This window comes from Amblyomma americanum, chromosome 3, assembly GCF_052857255.1.
Source record: "Amblyomma americanum isolate KBUSLIRL-KWMA chromosome 3, ASM5285725v1, whole genome shotgun sequence".
Classification (NCBI taxonomy): Eukaryota; Metazoa; Arthropoda; class Arachnida; order Ixodida; family Ixodidae; genus Amblyomma; species Amblyomma americanum.
In genome coordinates, this window is record NC_135499.1 from 222034933 (window position 1) to 222055313 (window position 20381).

Consider the following 20381-nt stretch of genomic DNA (forward strand, 5'->3'; position numbering starts at 1 on the left):
GTGAGCCAGCCTTCTTGCCTTGGGACTGCCTGCTTTTAAACTGTGCAATGAGGTCATTTGTTTTGCCACTTGAATGGCATCAGCTGGTCAGCAAAGACCTTTGGTTGGTCCATTTCTGCTGTTTAGGGTAATGGGCGTTGTGCCCCACTTAGGTCCTCGATGCAATAGAACCTCATTAATTCAAAATTTGAAGGACTGGAAAAATCATCTGAATGTCGAATTAACACGACTTCAAGAAACTGCCAGAAATGGTTCACATCGCGGTTAATTTTTTTGATGAAAAACTGGCAAGGGGTTGTTTGCTTTTGAGATGGAAAACTGTGCGTCAGCATTGATTTCTTGCAGTTCGATTAAATGCTTCATACACAAAGCAAAACTATTGCACCTGGAGTTGTTTTTGGTGGTGCAGCCCTCTGGTTGTCACTGCTGCTGTTTTGCGCACATCTAAAGTGCATGGGAAACACTGCACCATGCAGTTCTCAGTCTAAAGGAGAGCATGCATGCGCTCATACAGGTTCAAATTGAGTGTCTGGCACCATAGACTTACATTGGCAATTGCTAAGGCTGCGCAGTAGTCTGAACTTTGCAAAATTTCAAATTAAGAATAGACTAACGATACTGTAATTGACCAAGACCATGCCAGCAGTGTGAACTTTGCAAATTTTTGAATTAACATGGTTGGAATAAACAAATGAGACTGTGATTGATGCATACTTTCTTATAGTGTGTTGCCATGAGCTATCTACGTGCCTATTTTTCTTTATCTGTTGCGTGTGTGACTTGCCTTACTTCCATGCTGCATGCGCTGTGATAACTGACCCGGTCTCATTTATGAGTAATTTACATTTTTGTGGCTTGCCTGCAGACCACATGAGGCAGGTAAGTGAGCTTAGCTCACTCATCGCCTGCATTTTTTTTCCCTGCCGTGCTGCTCCGTGGTTGCTAGTTTTCAGTGCATATTGTTGCTAACAGCTGTCGCTTGCTGTCGTAGGCTGAGCTGCGCCGTAAACTGGCTGACAAAGCCAAGGCGGGAGAACTGCAGACAGTGCCTTCCAATGGGGAGGTCAAGCAAGCAGCACCTGGTGAGTGGCATGCTATGCCTGGGTCCTCAGCATCCTTCCCACCACGGGGTAGCAGCTCAGTCAGTTCCTTTTCACCTTTGCAGCAAAGCGAAGGCGCTGGGACCAGGCTGGGGATGAAACGCCCCAGACTCCTGCCAAGAAGAAGTCCAGTTGGGATGCTGCTGAGGTAGGGCACTCAACTTTTCTCTTTATTTTTTTTTTCGTCATTATTTTGTTGACATTCAAAAACGGATGTGCGAATAGTGGATTTGTTTTGTTTTGATACGAAGTGAATAGTAATCTTCTTCGAATAATTTCGAAGCGAATATTTTGAATACTTCTGGCACACAAAAAAGACTGAATTGCGCAAAAAAACATTTTCAAAATCAGATATTTTTAGCAAATGAGGCCATTACATGAAAAAATGGGAATTCATTGAAGCTTTGTCAAACTCATTGGCCATTGGAAATGGGGGGTGTCGACCTAGATGCTGTGCCGGCATATTTCTGGGCCTGGGTTTGAGACCTCTTTAAGGGACCTCTAGCTTAAGGGACCTCTAGCTACTAGTCTTAATTGCAGTTGCATCATAGCACAGCTGTTGCTTTTCAGTTGTAACTCCATAAGCACCTGCTAGGCCGGTTCCAAAGTGCGCGCACTGCAGGTAACGGGGGCACAGACACCTGGCAGGTATAGAACTGGGCGCTGTGCTTATGCCACGTATATGTCATCTTCAGCATGCACGCTGGCACACAGGCATACAACACAAGCACCTAGCATGTGCCCATGGAGTCGGGGGTGGCATTGGCTGCGTGCGCGTCGCGGTGTCATGCCGGAGGAAGTACAACGAACTCAAACCGTGCGATGCGTTTCAGAAACGTTATTAACTTGAGATGAATACTTCGAGATTTCTAATACAAGACATTCAGATCAATCGAATATCAAATACCTTACCATTCGACCGAATGTAAGGAATTGTTGGAACATTCGTGTCTTTAAATAATACCTTTGAGTTTGTAGAGCCCTGTTATAAAAGGCAAGTAGTTAGTACAGAAAAATCTCGTTAATTCAAACTGACGCCCGGGATCTGGCACAGCCCTGTGTATTTCTGTGGAGGGAAACTCCCAATAATTCGAACAAGGCAGCATCCGCTACGGTTAATTCGAACTAAGAGTCCCTGGCTGACACCATTCCTCGTAGATACAAGTTGTAGTGAGTACAACGCACTGCGAATTTACTAAAGATGTAAAATGAACGATAGGAAAAAAGTCAAGCACACGAGCTGGAGCCCGTGCTCCGGTGCATGGGGAAGCAGGTTTTCGTTGCTGGAGCACTCGCCCCCGCCGCCGATGCTTTCGCGCAAGCCGTTCAGGTTTTCTTTGTGCCGCGGTCGCTGGGTCGCGATCACGTGGTATACACAACGCAGTATGGTGGTTTGGGGGTCCTGGCGCCACCGTGATGCGTTTTGTTAGTGCCGTGAGCTACGTGGACAGCAGTGTGGAGACGTTGGAGCCCTTGAGTTACGCCGATATAATTGTTGACACGCTGTCAGCAGACGAAACAGGGCTCACGTGCATTGAGCACAGCCGGTAGTGATGAGTCCGACTGCGGCAATGAGCCTATGCCACTGCCAAGTGCATGTGAAGTAGCGTCGGCACTCGATGTTGCTGCACGCTATACTTCTCTGCCAATGAGAACTTGGATGCTGCGCTGGAGCTCTTGGGCAAAGTGCAGATTATGCTGATAGAGTCTCGGCAGAAGAAACACAAGTGAATGCACACCACTGATTACTTTTAATTTTGACAACCCTTCCCCGTAAATAGACATGTTTTGGAGCATAAATAGCATCCTATATTCCTGCACTAAAGCTCGCTGCTCACCCAAATGCATTATAATACTTGTTTCTGGCACATAACTGGCCGATCAGCTTATTTCATTTGCCAATAGAACCGCATGAATTTAATTCTCAGAATTGCCCGCCACAAACACGTAGTGCCTAGCTCGCGATAGCGGGTCTAGGTGTGACTGCTTCGGATTCTGCCCGTGCTGTGGGACGCAATGACTGGTCATTCTAGCGCCCATTTGATAATTCAACCAATTTTTCAATCCCCGTCGAGTTCGAACCAACGAGCTTTTACTGTAGTTGTAATAACTTTTATTCACATACAGGAGTTTGGGGCATGCAGGCCTTGAGGCCCCTGCATGGCCTCATTACTCTCTAATGTTCATGTTCCTCTGGTCTCATGACGTCGGCAGCCCAGTCCATGGCAGCCTTCTGCCGGACCAGATCCTCTGAGTATAGCAGGGTCTCCCAGTCCTCCAAGCTGGTGAGGTGCTCCAGGCCTCGCGGGGGAGCAGATACCGGGCGTTGGAATAGGATGTTGGTGAGGGAGGTGGTGGGGTGGCTGCAGAGGGTGCAGGAAGGATTGGTGGTAGTGAGACCTAATAAAAGGGGATGGGAGGGTTTGCATCTTGGGGCGGCGCTATAGGGTTTGGTGGTAATTGTCAAGGAAGGGGTGGGATGGGGGGTAGAGCTGTCTCTCGGCTCGGTAGGCCAGAGTCAGCTCACTGAATATGTGCATGCGCTCCTGGGAGAACTCCGACACGGAGGCTGCCTGCGCCCGTTGTATCAGACTTCAGGTTAAGCTCTTGGCGACCTCGTTGTGGGGGGTTCTCTGAATACACTGGCACCCAAGAGCAGCTCCACTTGGCAGGGCGGTTTGGCCCAGAGGTCAGTATGCAAATAGCAGGGATATGAATTTGCTCGCATGTGAAATTTAGTAGTGCAGTTTTTGAATCTGTGAGAATATAACAGGCTTCCGTGAGGGCAATAGAAAGGACGATGGCTACCTCTTCGGCCACTTCTGAGGAAGTGACCGAGGGGAGGGGGAGAGTAGCAAGAGAAAAGGGTAGGGTCTGCAACACGGCTGCTACCGCTTCCTCGCCTGAGCATGTGGCTCCCACCCACACGGCATACGTCTCGGAGCCGTGATATTTGTGGAACGCCTTTACCCGGGCTCAGTGGCGGGCTCGTGGTGTTGTGGGTGGGTGTTTCTAGGCATGAAGGAGCACGACCTATGTTGTCTCGTTCTCACCTTTGCAGTCAAACCTGGTCATAACGAACAGTGTAATTCAACGCACTTTGTTCGCTATATGGAATAATTCAATATACCCCAACCCACCTATAACGAACTAAATCTAGCACCAAATTCGTTGTATCCGAGGTCGCGAACAGTGCAGCAAAAACGCACTGACGGAAGAAAAACTGTTACACTCAACATGAATTCTATTGCATAAATAATTTATTTCCTGAGAAATATACGCCTATTTGCAGAAGGTAGCGATTTTTTTTTCCTGAACACTGCATTTAGCTCCATCAATGTTTTCAACACGCGACATCATTTCTACGAACGTCTGTCAGCTTCCCTGTGTTCCCAAACGGTGTTGTCGCAGCACATCAGTAGCAGAAACGGCATCGCGAAGCGTTGGGTGAGGGCGATCATCTTCTGGAGTGGTCCAGAGGCGGCTCCTCAGGGGTGGCACCAGACACCAGCACACCAGAAACAGTTTATTTCAACGGGTTTGCTATCACAGCTACATGGTTGTCAACCATTAAAAAATCCTCAGATGGAACATCGGCGAGTTCTTCCCACAGCGTGGCAACGCCACTTGTCATCTTGCGCTGCGTGCACCGCACTCGCAGCTTCCGCGCCATGATGACACATGGAAGCAGTCCTCTCAAGCCGGTGGTTTCAAGTGTCTCAAGTCATGTTTTGCCCAGCACAACTGTTCATTTTGATCGCGGCCAGCGAATTAATCTTCAGCTCGTCATTAACCCGCAGTTTCACTAAAAGCCACACAACCACGCATTCTGATAGCCTAGGTTGTACTCATGGATGGTGCCTTGATCAAGTCACTGTAAAATTGCTGTTGCTTCTGGTGGCAGGAAGCAGAGCTCAATGTTTTTGAGCGAGACGCCGTAGCGGTGTCGCAGCGCGCTGACCAGTTATCCAGAAGAAGGCAAACCTTGTGTCCACTCGTTGCAACCTCCTCGGAAGGGCTTGCCGCTGTTTCGTCATCATCTGGCAGGATGAAGTGCCGGAAAGCAAGTGCACAGCAACACAGGCACAGCCTAAACAACGAGCGACTTGCAAACGCAAAGAAACTAGGAGGACGGCGGCGAACCGCAGCCTACGCAGGCTACCAGGCTGCCTTCTGCTGAAGCCATCGCGAGCTGGAGCTTCCCGCACGTGCTTGATCATGTGTTAGGCGGGTGCCTAGTAGGAGCGCTGCAAAGCAAGGCTGCCCGACAGTACGGATTTCAAAGGGCTGTTCCCGCCCGCGTTTCGGGGGTTTCGCTGAACCCCGGCAGGGCAGTCAGGTAGCGTGTTTGCCCTGAGACTACCCGGAGTCTGCACAGCAGCGCGTTGGCAGGTGCTTGGTGTCTGATTGTGGGCTTTTGGTGATCGATTGCGGGTGCTCAAGAGTTCGCTATTTCTGTTGTGTAGTCCGTTATAAAAAGTACATTTTACATGCATAATGCTAGAAGAACATCCGAGTGTTTGATATAAAGCAAATTTCGCTATATCCGAGTTCATTATATTCGGGTTTGGCTGTATCCTTAGCCAATTCCTGTGCACGCTCCCGTAACTCAGACTTAGGGGTGAAGAGATCTCCACCTTGGACGCGATGCTTCGCACCACGTTCAAGACTGCCCTCCACTTACTCCTCAATACTTCCGCAGAAAAACTACTCCAGCTGTGTCTCCATACTACTGTTAGGGAGCTTGTGGAGGCCGACAGACAGACCCAGTATCTCAGATTAACAGGCTGCCACCGGATACCACGTTCTTAACCTCTCGGCATTCTTACCCCAGCTACCAACACCACATTCCTCCGTCCCACACAGTGGCAAGTAAATGCAAAAGCTAAGTGGCAGCATTCACTGCCACAGTGTAACAAAAGGGCACCTGGCATTGCACCAGTGAGCTTTCACCAAGGCTTTTTTTCCAGTTGTGTGTACTGTTATTTACGGGGATTACTGTGAAGCATTTGATAGTTTTCTGTGCATGGAAAAGGTTCGTGAATCATGACGGCATGTGCAATACCTGTTGATGCAACAACTTGAGAGTGCACACTGCAATGTGCATCCTGCCATTCTGAGTGGTAAGGAGCTCCTTGTTTTTCAAGCGCAAAAGAAAAATGCTCTGCAGGGGAAAGAAGTCGCACAGTACTTGTAATGAACAGTCATCAATGAATGGAATGCAGTTAATGCAGGCTCGTGGTGAAATTTACATTCCCAAGAAAGGGTTGAAATCATGAGTAGCAGAAACATGGTCAGAGCTTTTGCAAATAGGCATCGTGCAGCACCAAACAAACACAAGGATGTGTGCTCGAAGTACTGTAAAACCTCTTTGATTCGAACTTCAAGGAACTAGAAAAAATGTACAAATTATCCAAAGGTCAAATTATCAAGTAGCCCCCAATATACCGCGAAAAACTGTTTGGTTCATATTAAATTTATTGGGTGGAAAACCTGGCTGTTGTCATCTGTTTTTAGAAGCAAAAGCTGTGCAGCAAGGATGACTTTTAGCGGTTCTATTAAATGCTGCGGAAATTTCGAATCAGAGCTGCTACAAAATAGTAAAAGCTTTCGTGAGCTCTTCTGTGATGTAATAAAAAAACTGGAGCCACCTCACAAGCTGTGTCATAGCATTAGATGCTCCTTTTGCAGTCATCACAGACACCATCCCATGCCCGCTGGGATGAGACTCCTGGCAGAGCAAAGGGCTCAGAGACACCCGGAGCGACACCTGGCTACTCGAGCACCCGCATGTGGGACCCCACACCGGCACACGCCACGCCGGGTCACGCCACACCTGGACACGAAACACCTGGTGGCACGCAAAAGGGGGCTGCGCCTGGGACACCCAGTGCCCGCAGAAATCGTTGGGACGAAACGCCCAAGACTGAGAGAGGTACGCTCACTTCATCCTTTCGCATAGATGCCCTTACTGGGGTCCTTTGGTAGACTTATCTGGGAGCGGAAGAATGTCATGAGCTGAAAATCTTCATTACTGGAGCCGCAGTTAAAAAAATTTTTTTTACTATTTTCTTTCAAGCCTCAGTACTTGAAGTCATGAAGGCAGCAAAAATTTTCGAGATAAGCGTAGTACCCAAATTTACAGTTACTGACTGTCAACTTTTGAGCTGCTCGGCAGATTTCAAAGGTACTTTCAGGGATGTCATATCTTTATGCCGTTAGAACATAAACAAAGTATCAATATTATATCTTGGGCAATATTTGCATCGGTATAAGCTAGTGAGTGTGTCTGTTCAGGAAAGCTATTTTTAAAATGCTTGTCATTTGTTCACTTTTTCCTCTAGTTGTCCTCAGGGAAGTAGTGATGTAATCATCGATTAAAACTCCAGCAATGTTCAGGCTTCTCCCCACTGTGTTGAAGTATGGGGAAGCTCGTAGGGACGTCATTGTTGCAGAAATTTCAGATGTCCACTGCCTTCACCTTTCTGCTGTTGTTCATTATCCGATACCGCCGTGCAATGTTTCCTGAGCTTCACCTTCGATGGCGTTGTTCCTTTGCTAGAAATGTAGCGCTGTCGTACGTGACTTCATTATCAGGTCTTCTGCTCATCACTGTGCACTGCAGGGAATGCTCAACACTGGCGCCGCATTATTCGTCAAGCCACGATTTCAAATGCTACCACAAAATGATTTCGCAGGCTTTACCTGCATGTTTCACACATTCTACCCTTTTGAAGGCCTGCCAGAAATCGGTTGTGTTAATTTTATTGTGATATTGTTGTTTGATGATGAATCGGTAACAAGTTCAGATCTTTTATGATAAAATGCGACTAGATTCAGTTGCGTTCTCTGCGGTTTCGATGTGAACCACTCTCAGCCTAGTGACAGCGGGGGAACGATGCACTACTACGGTGCGTACTCCACCGCCGCTCGAGGCTGGCGGGTAGCGCATCACCACAAATTAATGCACCGGTAGTGTGGGTGCACCCCATTCTGGCTTTTGTGCAGCTTAACGTTTTGTCTTTTCCACTGTGAACGCCAAGCGCACAAAGGCAGGTTAGCAGCATTGAGGAATCGTGTGTTTGTGGTTCCAGGCAGAGACTGGCACGTAACACACGGGCAAAACTATGCACACATAAAACAATTCTTTTGGCTTCTAATTTTTTTAAAATTGGGGCAGGGGCCCTTACACGAGCACCGTATAGGCTCATGTAAGGGCCACACTTTTTTCCACGGTTTTGATGGGGTGCAGCCCTTACACGGGACAGACATTTTTCCGTAAAATTATTCTGGCTACAGCGGAGCGCCGATTATGCGTCCTTCTTTTATGCTGCGACACGCACTTTTATGAGGAATTAGTGCAGTCCTGGTAAACCCTTCAAATAGATAATAGGACGCGCGCCTGATGACCAGCACGAATGAACCACAAAAAGTAGAACCGGTTGCCAGATCATTTTACCGGAAAATGTCATGTGCCCGAGTTAAGATCAAGATCCTCCGAATATCAGCACTCGACTGACCGACTGTTTGGAGCAACGCGTCATGCGACGACCTACGGCCATCAATGTGATGTAACGTTTGGCTGACTTGTTTTTCCACGTGCTTCACTATCGAAGGCTGTATAGAAATCAATTGTACATACATTTTAATGTGAGGTTATTGTGTGATAGTAAACTGGTAACAGGGTCAGACCTTTTATAGTAAACCATTACTAGATTCAAAACACTTTCTATGTGGCTTCACTGTGAAGCCTGCTAAACCTAGTGACACCGGGCGAATGGCGCGCTACTACGGCGTGCAAGCCTGGCAGGCAGCGTGTCGCCGACAAGAAACATGCCGCTAGCATGGGTACACACCGTTATAGTTCTTTATGCAGCGCAGTGTCTTATCCTTTCTGGTGCAAACACCAGGTGCACAAGACGAGCTAACAGCACTGTGGTACCGAATGTTCGCGGGTCCAGTCCGAGTCCAGCGCGCAGGACGACTAGTGCGTGGTTGTGCAGGCAGTTATCGTCTTGTCGGCTCCCAGCGTAATGTAAAATTACGCACACTTGAAGCAATTCTTATGGCTTTCTTTTTTTTTTCCCCCGATTCACCGGCTACCAAGTTGGGAGTGCGGCTATTACACAGGTGCTGCCCTTACACGAGTATATATGGTACATGTCGAGCCTTTATAAGTGGACTCGACTGTGCTGTTGCTTTGTTTATTTATTTGTTTTTTAACGACGGACTTCTTCAGTTTTGTACTGTGCTTTAATTGGAGAGTTGTACCATGTGTGTGTGTGTTTGAAGATTCTTTTCTTGCTCTTGACTTGTTCAGAGACTCCTGGCCATGGAAGTGGCTGGGCCGAGACTCCCCGAACAGACCGCACTGGTGGAGCAGACCTGATTCAAGACACGCCCACACCCAGTGCATCCAAACGACGCTCTCGCTGGGATGAGACACCATCATCGCAAATGGGCAACCAAACACCACAGACACCATCAGCCATGACGCCATCCTCCACCATGACCCCATCCGGAGTGACGCCCACTGGCGCTAAGGCAATGGCGATGGCCACACCCACCCCGGGCCACATCATGGCCATGACACCTGAACAGCTCCAGGTGGGTTGTACTCGCAATTAATTACGCTAGTTTGACATTCCTCCTGATGGCACATTCTGCAAAGGAGTCTATTAAGAACTGCGGCAAGTTTAGTTACTTTTCACACGGCTTAGTAGACCGGCATGTGTACACCCCACTACAGCGAAATTTCTGCTAAAAAGCATTTCTGATCCCCTGTCAGCAAACGATACAAAATAATGCAGTTAATTACCTCCACAGCAAACTTTTTTGGAGCGAGGTTTGGTTCAGTGAAATTTTTGCGAAGCAAGGCAAACTTGACATATAATCCTGTGGTGCAAGAAACATAAGGTTGTCAGATTGTTTATTTTTTCGCATTCAGAGGTACCTTTAGTATTTAATATGCCATTTGGATTCACCAAGAACAGTTGCCGAAGTCAGTATACTCTTCAGGAATAGCACCGCTAACGTTCCCCGCAGATTGGCACTCGGTGAGTGCATCAAGCGCTGCGCTATGCATAAATGTGCACTCAGGTCATTGCGGCATGTCGTGCACAGTGTGAACTTTAGTAGGTATGGCTCAAGGAGCTCTTAGTCTGGTCTTCTCTTTCTAATGCGCAGCTATTGGGAGCCTGTGCTGAGTCTGTAAATGGATAAAAGTGGCGTGGCCCTGCGAATTGGGGACCTCAAATACAAAACAAAATTCTTCATAGCCTTGACTCTTTCTTTGCCTAGCCAAATTATGTTTTGCTTCCTCAAATCTTATTAGCTGCAAAGTGAGAATAATAACCAAAGTCCAGCTTCTAGACTCAGCTCATTACTTGAAGCTTCATTACGAAAGTAAACTCCAGTGGAGCGCTTGCCATGGATATGTTAGCTGCTTTGCTTTCTTATCTCTCTCACTATCTGTGTGTAGTGGTTTATTAAAATATTAATAAAAAGGAAGGATAAGATTTTTGCTAGCCCCCGCCATCTGCCATCAATACTGAAGCACCTGAGCTGGGGCAGCAGAAATAAAGGATGGCAGGCAGAATGGAGAAATGAAATGAAGAGGTGAGGGGACAGTAAGAGAGGATAGGGGGAGAGGTAATATACGCAAACTGTTTACACAATAAGAAATGTGTACAGGTTGCATTTCACTATCTCCACCATCCCGTTTTGGGCCCACCACATGGCAGGTGGTGCTGCGCACTTCAAGCTGTGGCATGTTTGCCTTCTCACCTATCTTTGTCCAATCGCGTGCACCCTCGATGGCCATACCGCAGTTGTAAAATGACGGCATGGCGTTGGTTGATATCTGGAGTGATGCTATCGTGTAGAAGCGTGAGGCCATGCTGAAAACAGTCAGCTAATTAAGTTAAAAGTGTTCTTTTTTTTTTTTCTTGGACGCTTGAACAGTGCCAGTAGGACCCTAGAGATCAGTCAACGATATCTGTGAGATGAGGTCGTGGTGCAGCGGGGTAACTGCCAAAATTCCCCAGTAATGGTGGAAGCTGCTTAGGCTGACTGGGCTATGAAAAACATTATTTCTAAACAATCTTTTCTAATTTGGTATCATTGTTCCAACCTGATCTCATGACAACAAAGTTTTCGCTTCAGTGAAACTTTTCTCAGGTCCAGTTATTTCATCGCAGCAAGGCTTGACTGTATACCGTTACTACCCGAATGCCCCAAACACAAATGTCCAAAGAGGCACTTAGATTTTACTATTTTTCAAATTATTATTGTCTTAGAATCTGTCACTATTGCTTCTGCCATCTTTTGTTGCCTGTTTATAGTTTTACTGGGGGAACTTATTGCCCCGGAACAATGACACTTTTGCAATTGGACTTTCTTTTGTGTTTTTTACAGGCATACCGCTGGGAACGGGAGATAGATGAACGAAACCGCCCACTTACTGATGAGGAACTAGATGCCATGTTCCCACCTGGGTATAAAATTCTGCAGCCACCAGCTGGCTATGTGCCTATAAGGACTCCAGCTCGAAAGCTGACAGCAACACCAACACCACTTGGAGGAACCGGCGCAGGAATGCCAGGTGGAGGCCCAGGCTTCTTCTTCCAGAAAGAGGAACCAGTGAAGCTGGCTGACAGCCAACCCAAAGGAAACCTACCCCCATTGAAACCCGAAGACTTGCAGTACTTTGACAAACTCCTTGCCGAAGTTGATGAGGAGCTGCTGAGCCCTGAAGAGCAAAAGGAGCGCAAGATTATGAAGCTGTTGCTCAAGATTAAGAATGGTACCCCACCCATGCGTAAAGCAGCACTTCGACAAATCACAGACAAGGCACGAGAGCTGGGTGCCGGTGCTCTCTTCAACCAGATCCTTCCATTGCTGATGTCACCCACTCTAGAAGACCAGGAGCGTCATCTTCTTGTCAAAGTAATTGACCGCGTTCTATACAAACTTGACGACCTCGTTCGTCCTTACGTGCACAAGATCCTTGTTGTCATTGAGCCTCTCCTCATTGATGAGGACTACTATGCTCGTGTTGAAGGTCGTGAGATCATCTCCAACCTTGCCAAAGCTGCTGGCTTGGCAACTATGATCTCTACCATGAGACCTGACATTGACAACATTGACGAGTATGTCCGTAACACAACGGCACGTGCATTTGCCGTGGTCGCCTCAGCACTGGGAATTCCTGCGTTGCTTCCTTTCCTCAAGGCTGTATGCCGCAGCAAGAAGTCGTGGCAAGCCCGTCACACAGGCATCAAGATTGTCCAACAAATAGCCATTCTTATGGGTTGTGCCATCCTGCCCCACTTGCGTGCTCTTGTGGAGATCATCGAACATGGCCTCGTTGATGAACAGCAGAAGGTGCGGACAATCACGGCCTTGGCTCTTGCTGCACTTGCCGAAGCTGCCACGCCCTATGGCATCGAGTCTTTTGACTCTGTGCTCAAGCCCCTGTGGAAGGGTATTCGTACACACCGAGGCAAAGGTCTGGCAGCCTTTCTGAAGGCCATTGGCTATCTCATCCCGCTCATGGACGCCGAGTACGCCAACTACTACACAAGGGAAGTGATGTTGATTCTCATCCGAGAGTTCCAGTCTCCTGACGAGGAGATGAAAAAGATTGTGCTCAAAGTGGTGAAGCAGTGCTGTGCCACGGACGGTGTGGAGCCGCAGTACATCAAGGAGGAAGTGTTGCCACACTTCTTCAAACATTTCTGGAACCACCGCATGGCCTTGGACAGGCGCAACTACAGACAGGTGAGCTGCACCTGACTTCTTTTTGACCAAGTCATTTTCAGGGCCATGACTTGCACTTTCTGCAAGTGTCAGCAGCTGTAGATAATGCCTCCTCAACATTTTGCTCGTTGCCATAGCCATTGCAGTTTTACCGTCTTTCCCAGAAGTAACCAAGTGACAGGGTTTATTTCTTATCATGTAGTGGTGCACTTATGACACCCCTTAAGCTCTAAGTCTCTTGTTAAGGAGAACCCTTGTCCTCACCTTTTGAAACCTTTTGGACTTTGCAGGTACTGTGAGGGCTCTGCTGTACTACTGAGAAGCAAACCTTGTTGCCTGGTTACTTCTGGCAAAGCTAATGACAAAAGTTTAAACGTCCTCTATGGAATGCGTTTAATTTTTGGTACCATGGATTGAATACAACATTTAGGAAATTAATTGTAAAAGAACACAAAGGGCACTCTAAAGGAAGCGCTCAAGGAGTCTAGGGTGTTTTGAATGGAGGAATGCATAAGGGAATTGGCTTGCTTTATTGGATATGGTTATTGTAAAGTATTCGCATTGTAGATTGTGAAGGAGAAGGAAAGCTGGCACTGCAGCCGTTTGAATGGCAGTTACGGCCTAGTCATGCATGAAATGCTCCACAAAGGGAGCTGCAGCGGGAGCTGTGTACCCTTTGACAGAGAAGCTGCGCAAGGCCTCCGCCGCTGGCGCTCTATCGAAGGTTGAGTCTTCACACATACCTCGGATTTTTCAGCTTTGCTAGTGAAGTAGTGCTTTCGCTTGAGAAGACATGGCACGGGCAGCACGCCTGCATCACGGCATGTAGGTTTCTCATGTGATTCCGGCACCGTTGGCTCTCGCGCTTTGGGAGCGTGGATGGCAGTGCACTCCGGTAATGGGAGGTGAAAGTCTGTTTCCTGGGGCAACAGTGTCGGGCAGATGAGGAGAGGGAACATGAGAAGAGACAGCTTGTCGGCTGGTTTACCAGCGGCGGCACGAGCCTACCCAACTCTCCCCACCCCTCTCGTAGCGGCATTATGCGAGCCGTGGTGCAGGTGGCAGCAGCTGCTGCCGGCTATCAGTGCGATTGCGAAAGGTTTTTCCGCGTTTATGACTTCGAGTAATAGGGTTTGCTGTAAGCGTTTTACGTGACAGCGTAAGGGTCCCATTCTGCTGAAAAGCCGGCGTCGGCATCTGCGTTCCTGTTGTAACCGAAAAATCTGGATTGGTCGAAAAAGTGCCTGTTACAAGAGGCTCCCCCATAAATGGCGCCAACCACACCAGGGACGCACCGGATCTTCATCGATCGGAGGAACCGCGAGAAATGCGCCAAGTGCACTGTCTGATGACCGCCGTCTGCCTTTTCACCCTCATGTAAACACGCAGCAGACCCATCGTTGTACCCCCGACCCTTGCATTGCGAGTCAGACATGCTGCCGCTAGGCCATGCAGTCACTTTCGTAGGGCTTGGTTAAAAGCAAGGTTTTGTATGTATGTCGTATAGTCTTTCACATAATGATTGTGATTGTGAAAGAGGAAACAGTGTCTGTGTCTGCGTGGGCAAGAGGAACTGCTGTTGTGTCTTAACTTTAAAGGTGGAGCTTAAGTGTCCTCCCAATTTTTAATGGTGAATTCACCTACATTTATTAATGCGTAAGCATTACTTGCCTCATGCATGGCATGGACAGAAAGTGTCCACACTTTCTGTCCACAGAGTAATTCGGGTAAGTTCGGAGGAGCGTCGCACCAGCTGCACGAGGAGTTACACGGGAAGAGAACATGGGTCGCACAGTCCCTACGGGTGGCTGTGACAGGAACAACCACCTGCCAGTGCAGTGGCATATCTCTTAACCGCTGCGCTGGCAGTGGTATGAGGGCTCGCTGCCAGCTATGAGTCTAAAGTGGAAAATGACCACTTCTGCATATATGGGCATTAACCCATGGAACTTCGAATAGTGTGTGGTTCGGTGGCCAGCACGAACTAGTTTACACAAACGTGCAGAATACCACAGACATAATCAACCACAAACGCACCAACGGAAACGGCAGTAGTGCACTATTCTTTCGCATTCTTGGTGGATAAAAAGATTTAAGTGCCTCCGGTAGTTTTTTTGTTTCCATTTTGCATTGTCCTTTCGAATATTCTCGCGAAAACTGCATGTAATGGAAAATTCCTTACTTTTTAAAATTTCGTTATGTCCAGGCTTGTTTAACTGTATTGAAAATTTTCTTATGAGTTGCACGCGAACACTATATTTTAGTAAGTTTCATGTACTGAAGCAAAGTGCAGATCTTGGCAGGTTTGTACATGTAATGTCTTGATGCAGACTCCCTGACTGTGGCAGATGTGAGTGCTTGCAAAGTTGTCATTGTCGCACTTCTAGAACCTGTCGATAAACAGGATGCTACAGAAATTATCTACTTTACCAAGGTTTACAATGCGTCCTGTTTCAGCTTGTGGACACAACAGTGGAGATTGCCAACAAGGTGGGTGCTGCCGAAATCGTCAACCGGGTTGTGGACGACCTAAAGGATGAAAATGAGCAGTACCGCAAGATGGTCATGGAGACCATCGAGAAGATCCTAGGAAACCTAGGCGCCACCGACATTGACTCCCGGCTGGAAGAACAACTTATTGATGGCATCCTCTATGCCTACCAGGAACAGACAACAGAGGTCAGTTGCCAATCTTGATAGCAGTGTTGTTTGCTCAGGCAGCTTTATTATAGACTTATGAAAAAGTGCAGAGAATGTGCATCTTGTCAGAGAAACAGCAGAGGTTTCTATGAGGAGAGCATGCAGTCTTCACTGCATCCTGCTTGCCACGGTAAGCCTCATGAACAGTCATGGCACACTGTCATATTCTACTTCTCCTCACAGGTTACATAAAGGAGATAGGAAGGTGTCTTCTGTTTACGCATATGTGCTTCAGTGGCATGTGGTTGCATATGTATTTTCACCTATTTTTGCCAGGTAAGGCATAACAGAAGTTAGATTGCCGAAGTATACTTCGTATTATTGTGCCGCTACTGTGCTGTAGATAGCCTGTGATGTCGCTGCCTGTCATAGACATGGACTGAGCAATTGCACAGTGAGCACCTGTTGCTGTCGCATTGCACCCAGACGTAAGTTTCAGAGTGGCATCCTGTGTGTTTTCTGGGAACTGAGTGACGGGTGGCTTTTACTTTGCTCTGCGGCTGTAAGGCTGTTGAGGAGTGTGTGACAAAGGGGGAAGTCGGAGGTCGTTTGGCGCAAGGCTCTGGTCTTAACGACATTTCCAGCCCTGGCTGTGGCAGCTGGGACATGGGTGCATCTTGCTGCTTGTGCTGCTGGAGTTCTTTCCTCGCACTTTACACTTTTTGCGAGAGAGGAATGGCTGCAGCAGTCCTGAGAGCACCAGAGGGCCCAGTGTTCTTTCTGCCTTCCAAGCAGGGAAAGCTTCCCTACATAAAAGAGCCGGAGCTATCTGGGACGGCGTACCAATTACGTTGATCCTCGTTCCCTCTGGTACAACCCTTTTTGAAGGCCATGTCCGTGGTGACTCTTCTGTTTTGTGTGCTTCTGCACAAACACTGTGCCTTGAGAAATTTGAATGCAGTTCAGTACACCCAGCAAGGGGTGAAAAAAGGTATAAAGTAATGGCATACGGGAGGAGATTCAGTCCACCCAGAACTTTTGTGCGTCAGCTCTCTTAGGGCACTGACTATAAATTATAAATGCTTTGTTACAGTGGATATTTTATTGGAACAAACGTGTTTGTAGCTGGTTCCAGCTGTATTGATGTGTCTTCTCTCCTTAGGACATGGTGATGCTGAATGGCTTTGGCACAATTGTGAACGCACTGGGCAAGCGGGTCAAGGCGTACCTGCCCCAGATTTGTGGTACCATCCTCTGGCGGTTGAACAACAAGTCGGCCAAGGTGCGCCAGCAAGCAGCGGACTTGATCTCGCGGATAGCCGTGGTGATGAAGACCTGCCAGGAAGAGAAGCTGATGGGCCACTTGGGAGTGGTGCTGTACGAGTACCTAGGTGAAGAATATCCTGAGGTGCTGGGCTCCATCCTGGGAGCACTGAAGGGCATTGTCAATGTCATTGGCATGCACAAAATGACTCCTCCCATCAAGGTGCGCTTCTCCCACTTGCCTTCTCACTTACTCTTTTGGAGCCACATGGAAATGGCAGTCTCTGTACACGTCAACCACCAATCGATTTTTCGGACTCCAATAATTCGGATTTCATTGAGAAACCTCATATAAAAGTGTACATATTTACGACCGATACTTCGAACTGTGTGGAGTCCAAAAGTTATATTTTTCGGACTGAAATAGGCACCAGCAATTGTGTAGAGTTTGTTTTAGAGATTGCTTTTTGACTGGAAGTTAATTTTTTTGGTCTATGATAGATCAGAACGAGCATCACTGTCTCAGCCAACTGGTTCTTTACCACTTAGAATTAAGCGTAGTCAATCGGACAGGCTTGGTTAGGCTTGGCTATTTGTTCTTTATCGTTGCCATTCGAGATTATGGCACACTCTTTATTGCCGTTGAGACAGCCTTCAAAGAAAAGCACGCTCGCATTGAAAATGGGATAGCATTCACCGCGACATACACGCGACTGCCCGCGGTGCTGAACAGATGAGGTGTGGGAGAGGGTTTCATTTGGAGGCCTCTTCCCGTGGGTTTCCTTTGTTGGTCAACATGACTGTCGTTGCCCATGGGAATGGACAGTTTTTGCTTTGCACAGTGCATGCATTCGTTCGCAGCTTGATATAAGGTAGTGCGGACTTGACCAAAGCACAACTCTTGCTCAGTTACAGTCTAATATTATTGCTTGCAATGGAACGTGGAGAGCAGCGAAGTTCGCTATCCTTACCAGTTTTTCACAGAAAAATAAGTTTTTTGAAGTAGACACATTTTTTGGACTGTTCTATTATTCAGACTATTTTCCAGGTCCCTTTAAGTCCGGAAAAATCGGTCACAGACTGTTGAAAGGGCAGTTTGGTGACTTTAGTCAGCTATGTTTTTTTTTTGTAGGAGTTGAAACTCCTGGCCAAATAAACATATGCCTGGCTGTGGGCCTGAAACAAGGCAGAACAGTTGAAATGTAATTTTCCGGCATTTGAATGTTGCTTTTCATTCGTTAAATGGCATCTGTAAATCCTAACACTCGAGACACAATGACTGCATGCTGCCAACGCTAGCGTGCATAGGTTTTAGACCGGTGATATCTGTCACAGATATCCGCAGCTGTATTCTGCTGGTAGCAGCACTGCTAATGTAAGCACCACTGTCGGTATAGTTTGTCTTATCTTTTCAAAACGTCTTAAAAAGTGATCAAAAAGGCGAGGTTAAACCATGCAAGGTACAGTGACTAGTTGCAAGAAAAAATGCGCCTAAAGTTTCAACAGAAAATAAAATCCTCTTTGATACACACATAGCCCTACTGCCAGCAGGGTGACTAATTGAACTCAGCATGTCATTGCTGTTGGGTTCTGCTTTATTGCTCTGTTGATTTAAAATGTCATTGACAAAGCCACCAATATTGCAGTTGTCTCTACCATCGTAAAGCAAGACGGACCAGAGTTTCAACATTTTCTTACACATATGTAGCAGTAAACTGCTGCTTTTGGTATTGGAGCTGAAGTTCTTGATGAATGTTGAACTTGAAGCAAAGCCAGAGGTGCTGCAATGTTCCCATTTTTCCCTTCATAATCTCATTCATTGTGCTCTAGGCAGGGTGGAAGTGTGTCCAGTGCATACATACATGGTGCTTAGCATTGTTCTTGTGTTTGAGCCAAGCTGACCCCCATTGCAGGACCTGCTTCCGCGGCTGACACCAATCCTGAAGAACCGGCACGAGAAGGTGCAGGAGAACTGCATTGACCTGGTGGGCCGCATTGCTGATCGTGGTGCTGAGTATGTGCCAGCTCGTGAGTGGATGCGTATCTGCTTTGAGTTGCTGGAACTGCTCAAGGCTCACAAGAAGGCCATCCGACGGGCAACCGTCAACACCTTTGGGTACATTGCCAAGGCCATTGGACCCCACGACGTGTTAGCCACACTTCTCAACAACCTTCGCGTGCAGGTAGGTGGCGTTGACTTTCCTTGCATCATGGTCATTTAGTGGGCTCGGTGCGCTGCTGAACACTGCTGGTATCAGAAGTTAGAGAACACTTGCGGAGTAGTGCGTGGGTAAGCCACTCAGTGTCTGCAGTGCATGCCTGTCTACAATCTTCTTTTTGTGCACAAAGCTCCCAGAGTTTATGCTGAGTCTTACTAACAGAACTAATAGGGCCATCACAGCCAGGAAGTCTTGTGTGGTGACCCCTTTTGGAATGCCATATGCTAGCAACTTGGTGAGAGAAATGAGAGACTGTAGCATGATGTACTGCTATGGCTTATACTGGTGGCTGCCTTCATAACTCAGCTTGTAACCTAATCCGAGTGGTGTTTGTGTGTGCTCTTCATCATTTTGTAGCAGTGCAAGGGGCATTGTTGAATAGCCGGCGGCACTTTGGGTGGATGCTTGAACCCGGATCAACACTGGCCTTTCTCTTTTGTGCAGGAGAGACAGAACCGGGTGTGCACCACAGTGGCCATTGCCATTGTGGCCGAGACGTGTTCTCCGTTCACGGTGTTGCCTGCTCTCATGAACGAGTACCGGGTACCCGAGTTGAACGTGCAGAATGGCGTGCTCAAGTCTCTCTCGTTCCTCTTTGAATACATTGGAGAGATGGGCCGCGACTACATCTACGCTGTCACGCCACTGCTCGAAGATGCTCTCATGGACAGGTGAGGAGCAACAAGTTTATTTAGGACTCTCTGGTTACAGTCAAACAGGATTATTTGTACTCCAGGGAGTCATAGTGGGGAAAAATCCATTTTTTAAAATTCCATACAACAGTATTGTATGGAATGTTCATGGACGGTTGTGTTTCTTTTGTTTGTGGCAGCATCACATAGTACAGTTAAAACTTGATTTAACGAAGTTGAGGGGAGCCATGAATTATTTCGTTAAATCGAGAACTTCGTTAAATTGAATGAGGCATTTCTTGGGCACGTAATTCAGTACGTTCGATTACAGTAAAACCTCGTTAAAACGTACCCGCTTAAACAGTACTTTCATTTTAAAAGCAGTAAAGTCAAGTCCCCGACTGAGCACCCATTGAACATAATGCATTTTGCATCCGCATAAACCGTACCAGCTTATCGCGGTCGTATCGGTTAGCACGTACCACTTTCACTTTTCATCGCACTCGCGCGTGACGAATTCACGCCGGTAGCACCGACCCAAAGGACGGTTCGGCTAGCGGCGCAACAATCTTCCCTAAATACCGCCGACGGGACGGCAAGCCACACAGCTAATGACAAATTGGCGCCAAAGTTGGTAATCATACAACTAGCGCAATCTTTCGGGGGTCCGTATGGTCATTGTCATGACCCCCCGCGCTACTTTCGAGTGGGTAGCGCCAACACCACGACCGGCGCCGCTAGCGCGTATGAAAAGAAACAACAAAAAT

General features: G+C 47.6%; 1 protein-coding gene across 2 annotated transcripts in view; it reads left to right on the forward strand.

Annotated features, from left to right (window-relative positions):
- The window catches only part of Sf3b1 (splicing factor 3b subunit 1), a 45335-nt gene that overhangs the window by 13022 nt on the left and 11932 nt on the right, over positions 1-20381 (forward strand). For both annotated transcript variants that reach the window (XM_077660124.1, XM_077660125.1), the window contains 9 exons: positions 992-1082; positions 1166-1248; positions 6792-7035; positions 9421-9707; positions 11517-12881; positions 15318-15539; positions 16663-16986; positions 18677-18946; positions 19427-19653. In XM_077660124.1, the coding sequence (XP_077516250.1) occupies positions 992-1082; positions 1166-1248; positions 6792-7035; positions 9421-9707; positions 11517-12881; positions 15318-15539; positions 16663-16986; positions 18677-18946; positions 19427-19653 (3113 nt within the window). The remainder of the gene's footprint in view (positions 1-991; positions 1083-1165; positions 1249-6791; positions 7036-9420; positions 9708-11516; positions 12882-15317; positions 15540-16662; positions 16987-18676; positions 18947-19426; positions 19654-20381) is intronic.